We start from the raw sequence: 6000 nt of genomic DNA on the forward strand, positions 1-6000 counted from the left end.
CTCCTTCCGCATTGGCACGGCGACAGAGGCGACTGTAAAATGGATCGGTCACTGGGAATCAGGGAGATTCCGGACATATATCCGACCGCATTTGGTGGTTGAGTAAAGGGGGAAGACACAGATTGGGCTATGACATGGGGGGTGTTTTTTTGTGTTGCCGAATGGCATGCACTCAGGTTTTCGAGATGGGTGAGTATTGTGTGTAGTGGTATCATGGTTATCTTGTGGTTTTCTTCCTTTCTTTCAGGTGGAAGCCAGATGCGCCTCGTCTGGATATTGGGCCACTCCAACGTGTTTTCGGGGGCCAGGCAGGCAGACGTTCGGCCCAACGGCAGGCAACGGGGGATACCCAGGGGGGAAGCGTGTATACATTGGTTAGGCCTGGGCATGTTGTGGAGTAGGATTCTGCCAGAGGTGCATCGCTTTGCGCATCTGGACAGGCCTCCAGATGTTTTGGTTCTCCACGTTGGGGGAAAGATTTGGGGGGGTCATTCCATTCGGGTACTTGTTAAGGACATTAAGTTTGACTTGCTTCGGATGAGGATGACCTTCCCTGACATGTTGATCGTTTGGTCGGACATTGTAGCCAGGACGACCTGCCAATTTGCGAGGTCGTTGGATAGACTAAATAAAGCCTGCATAAAGGTGGGCCATTTCGTGGTTGGGAATGGGGGCTTGGTGATCCGCCATAGGGAATTGGAGAGGGATGTTGGGCTGTATCTCAGAGGGGACTGGGTTCACCTGTCAGCAGTGGGCATTGATCTTTGGTCCCTGGGACTGCAGGATGGGATACAGTGGGCTTTGAGGGTGTGGAGGGGCTCCCAAGGGTAAAGGGTCACCCTTGTTAGCGGTGGCGGTCTTTGGTGGTGGCAAGTAACCTATAAGATGGAAGTGTGGGGGACCCATCGGTGGTATGGGCCCCTGGTGTATTCAGTTAACACGGGTTAACTGGATGATGGTAATGGTGGCACTGCGGGAATGGGTTTGTCTCTGAGCTGGTGTGACAGTGTGACAGGGCTGGAGGCCTAATACACAAAAGACCGCAGTGTGGAAGTGGAATGGAGTTATGTTGGGGAGTGCCAACAAAGACCACCGGGGGAGCAACTGATATTCTGGAATTTTCTGTTATGGTTAAAATGATTATATATTTTGAGTATTTGTGAATAAAAGGCTGCTATGGCCAGTTATACTCCTGTTCAAGTGTGGTCTCGTTAATAAATAGGTAATTATAAGTGGGGCGGGTTTTGGAGTATGATAATGGTGGCAGTCTTATGAAGGTTGGACATCTTATCTACACTGGGCATGATTCCACCAATTAAAATGTACTGTAAGTGGAAGACTTTAATGCTGAGTAACAGAAACAATATAATGAACACATTCCTTTTTCAGCTATAATATACTGTACATATAAAAGAATTATGATGGTTGTTTTGTCCATCTATAATATATATATATAATGAACACAGACCATATATTGTTCAGTTGTATTATTATGTGCCAGTATTGTGTCTAATCTTTAGATTACAGTAACTGAAAGCTGATGAATGGTTTCTGTATCCAGGTGCCCAGCTAGCGATATATCTCCTGACCAGCTAACAGTGGACAGCAATGGGGTCGGCACTGAATCTCGGTTTGCTATGAAAGTTTTCAAGATTGCCAGTTCTAACAGCGTCTACCTCTATGCCGAACTTAGACTCTGCAGTACTGATTGTACCACGGTAAGACTCAACTTACACAAGAAGGGTGATCTGTGATTTCTGTGCCTGAAGGAGCAGTCAGGCATTCTTTAGCCATACACACACATACTAGCACCAGTTTAGACAGGAGCCAAATTTTCTACCAACAGGTTGTTGGAAGAAACCCACACAAGAAGAACATGCAAACTCCAAGCAGATAGTGTCCTGGCTGGCATTCGAATTGAAGCCAGTGCTACAAGGCAAGAGTGCTAACCATCAAGCCTCTGTGCTGCCCAAATGTCCACAGTTGGCTTTTTAATCATTGCATTATTAAGATGCTTGGAAGTGTTTATGGACTGAAAAAAAAACTGCACACCAAGCATAAAGATACCGGCTTCCCTCTTGATTAACGGATCTGCTGCTGCTAACCAAGTAGGTAGAACATTGCTGTGTGTAATGAGAACAGCTGCTGAATTCATGACCAACTCCACAAAAAAGTGGTGAATTAAATCATATGCTGGCTTCTGATATTATTCTATTTTGATACCATCACCAGAATTCACAGTTCTGCCCATCTGCTGTAGATATAACATAGCTAGAGTTCCGTCCAAACCCAAGCTCATCTCTAACAACACAATTGGTGGTTTCATGTTCATCCCTAACATAGACAATTGATGGTTTCATGCCCATCCCTAACATAGACAATTGATGGTGTTATGCTCATCCCTAACAAAGACAATTGATGGTTTCATGCCCATCCCTAACAAAGACAATTGATGGTTTCATGCTCATCCCTAACAAAGACAATTGATGGTGTCATGCTGCCCCGATACATGTAGAATAAATAGGTGATTGGGGAATATGGCTTAGAGAGACTGAAACCAATGTGGAAGGGGAATGCAAACTATTCCAGGTAAGTCTCACCATTGGAGTTAAGAAAAGACCTGGTGTGCCCGCATTCTCCACTATTTCCTTTGTGGGGCTAATACAGATAAGGGGACTTTGTGACTTTAGCATAGCTGGGGTGTTTCTTGGATACAATTTGCAATTTCTTCATCAATTTTACTTGTCTGGAATTTCTGTTGAATTACTTTTATTTCCTTACAGACCTGCAGCTCATCTAAATCAGATGTTTCCCAGGACATTGCAGGAAGAGTCAGCATCTATTTGAATGCAGGTAAGTCATCTCATGGTCACAGTTTTGTTACAGTCATTTTCTGTGTTCCTTCAGACACAAATATCAAAACCCAACTCCAGACAAAACATTTTTTTTTGTTTTGTTTTGGAAAGGCTTAAAGCTTCTGTCAAGTATTAACTGCTGTCTTTGTTCCCTACGGAGGAGATTTTCCCTCACTTCCTGTTCTGTCTGACACCTCTCACCTGACCAGGAAGTCAGGAAAAATGTCCCAGAAGGGACAAAGCAATAGAAACCTGCAGAGCATATTTAACAGACCAATAATCCAGCAAATTGTCCCTTGTTAGGTATGATTGTCAGGGATTACAAATGCTTGGACTTTTATGATGATCACTACACAATTATTTCAGCCTACAGTGAATGTGAATATCATACGATATATCCAGAAGAATGAGTATCAGTCCGGTTGAGGTCTCCAATTAACAGATATGTTTCTCTTTATTTCCAGCTGATACCTATTACTATTTGGATTCCAGTTCTGCCAGCGGTAAGTAAACTCTTACATTGAGAAATTTTAATGGTTTAAAGTGATGTAGTTAAACATGTTCAACCCCTTTATAGCACCAATACCCTTATATGTGGGGGCAGGGTAGGTGGACCTCAACATCCAGCCCCTGCATTAATGCATTGCTTTCTTGTTTGGGGAGCTCTCCGCCAATAACCCCAGAACTGTGACTGAGCTGTCACCAAAAGCTCACAGTCAACTCCTTACAATCAGTAGTTGAATTGGCTGCGGATTATGTCAGCACTGTGCAGCCAATTACAGCGCAGCATGATCAGGAGACCCTCCTACCGGCCTTTGGACATCAGGGCCTATTGAAAACAGCAGCTCCCACCAGCATAAAGGGTTTAAAGCTGAATTCCATGAAATTATCTAAATTTCCACATAGAAAAAACAGATATGGGAACCATATTACCTGCCAAATGATTTGTATGTCTGTCTATCCAGTCTTGAGGTTTGCACAGCATTGCCACACAGCACAGCCAGGAGGATGACACCGTTTTCCCTGTTACGTCTTGGAATGCAATGGTGTCCTCTCCCCAGCCCCACTCTGCTGATTGGGCAGTGAAGGAGCAGTAGCACACTGATTAGGTCATTTCCCTGTTCACTCTGCTCTCCCCTCCTATCAGCGTGTACCTTTTTAACACATTTGCATGCAGCACATGATTGCTACCCCGTTTGTACCCTGTTTCGTCCTCTCACACTCCAGACCTGCTGTACAGGGACTACAAGAGGCCTATACCAGGTCTTATTCAGTACACTGCTTGCATTAAAAAAATAAGAAAAATATTGTCTCCTTTTGAGCTGTTGCAGATTCCTATTACTGGCTACAAAGATATTAAACTCCCTCAAAGAGATTTGTCAAATTTCCCATTTCGCCCCAATTGCATCTGCCTAATTCTAACAATGACAATGACTAGGGGTTATTATCCATCCATATACAATATTTCTGTGCATACATTTAGTATTCATTTAAATATTTACTGATACTAGTTTTATTATACAACTATATATAGACTTTATGGTTTTAAATAGTTTTATCTATACAATTATATATAGACTTTATAGTTTTATATAGTTTTATTTATACAATTATATATATATACTTTCAATTAGAGAGAGACAGTCTGAAGGCAAACAGCTTTTGTTGTGCTGTCTTTTGAAAATGCATAATTTTCTGTGGCACCAATATCACAGATGTACTGTATATCCTGTATTGAATGTTTTTTGGTGATATTATCGCCCCCCCCCCCCCCCACCACCACCACTGGACAACAAATTTCCCATTGCTTCCTGTGTGGTCAACACAACTTAAGAGGAGAGGATTCCTCTATTAAACTGTATATCCAGCCAATGTATTTTTTAGCTTTAGAAAGAGCCAGGAAGGATAAGAACCCCTTTTGAGCTTTTATTGGCATCTTGGGATATGTTAGAGAAATCTCCCTTTGCTTACTGTCCCAGTGACAACGGTTTCACCAAACAGGAAGTGAGAGCAAATCTCCAACAGCTGCACAGACAGAAATATACATATATATATATATATATATATATATGAACAATCCAAGTGGTGCACTTCGGTCCCAGATGGTCGTGCTTAGCAATCAAGCCTTCCCACAGGCTTTAAATATAAAACAATTCAAGTGGGATTGCTGCACAAACTGTATTTATTCAAAAAGATATCAAAAAGACATCATAAAATCAGGCATACATGATATTGATATTTAAACGTTTTCACGCCCTTCTTCAGAAAATCATGCCTGATTTACCAGGCATATATGCCTGATTTTATGATGTCTTTTTGAATAAATACAGTTTGTGCAGCAATCCCACTTGAATATATATATATATATATATATATATATATATATATATATATATATATATATATATATATATATTTCCACTATATAAGTGGAGTGCGGAAAGGTCAAATTATCTGTCAGCTTTTTTTATTGCTTTTTTTTTTGCTGTCTGTGTCCTTGTAGCAGATTTTTCACTTCCTATCTGGTAAAACCATTGCCACCTTGACAGTGAATGCTCTCATGCCGCCACGCTATCCAAAACTAAAAAAACTAAAATTCTGGTTGGACATATACTTTAAGTTCTCACAATGTCACACAGTCTGGTATAAAAGTTGGCTTTCACCAGACTGCAACTATAATGAAATCCTAGAATTGAACAGAAGATCTTCCATAGGAAGATGAAGCCCTTCCTGATCCATTCCTAATATCTCTTGTGTGTTGTTCCAGGTTTCTCCATGCCTTGGACTTTGTCTGCTCTGATCTTCTCCTGGATCTCAGTGAAGCTGATGTAAATCCTTCGAAAACCGACCATCCCGACACCATGAGACTTTGTCATATCATATAGTTACATAGTAGGCGAGGCCGAAAAAAGACACAAGTCCATCAAGTCCGACCTATGTGTGTGATTTCATCATCACCCCCAGTGCTCTCGGCAGAGAGAAGTTACGAAAGAATCTTGTATCTAATTATTTTTCTGTGGATGGTGTTGGCTGCATCATATATAACGCTACCTAAGATAACCTTGCCGCTGTGCATCCTGCTTATCTCTCATTTTGTACAGTGCTGAACTGCTGATATTCTGCTTTGTCCACTTCACTACCTCAT

The 6000-nt window shown here is 41.7% G+C and overlaps 1 protein-coding gene across 1 annotated transcript in view; it reads left to right on the forward strand.

Moving 5' to 3' along the window:
- LOC141111393 (pancreatic secretory granule membrane major glycoprotein GP2-like) overlaps positions 1-5687 on the forward strand; it is a 28534-nt gene extending 22847 nt beyond the window's left edge. The window contains exons 6-9 of the mRNA XM_073603652.1: positions 1562-1718; positions 2784-2853; positions 3320-3358; positions 5623-5687. Coding sequence (XP_073459753.1) covers positions 1562-1718; positions 2784-2853; positions 3320-3358; positions 5623-5687 — 331 coding nt within the window. The remainder of the gene's footprint in view (positions 1-1561; positions 1719-2783; positions 2854-3319; positions 3359-5622) is intronic.
- The last annotated feature ends 313 nt before the right edge of the window (positions 5688-6000 follow it).

The sequence above is a fragment of the Aquarana catesbeiana genome, linkage group LG10 (assembly GCF_042186555.1).
Source record: "Aquarana catesbeiana isolate 2022-GZ linkage group LG10, ASM4218655v1, whole genome shotgun sequence".
In the NCBI taxonomy this organism is placed as follows: domain Eukaryota; kingdom Metazoa; phylum Chordata; class Amphibia; order Anura; family Ranidae; genus Aquarana; species Aquarana catesbeiana.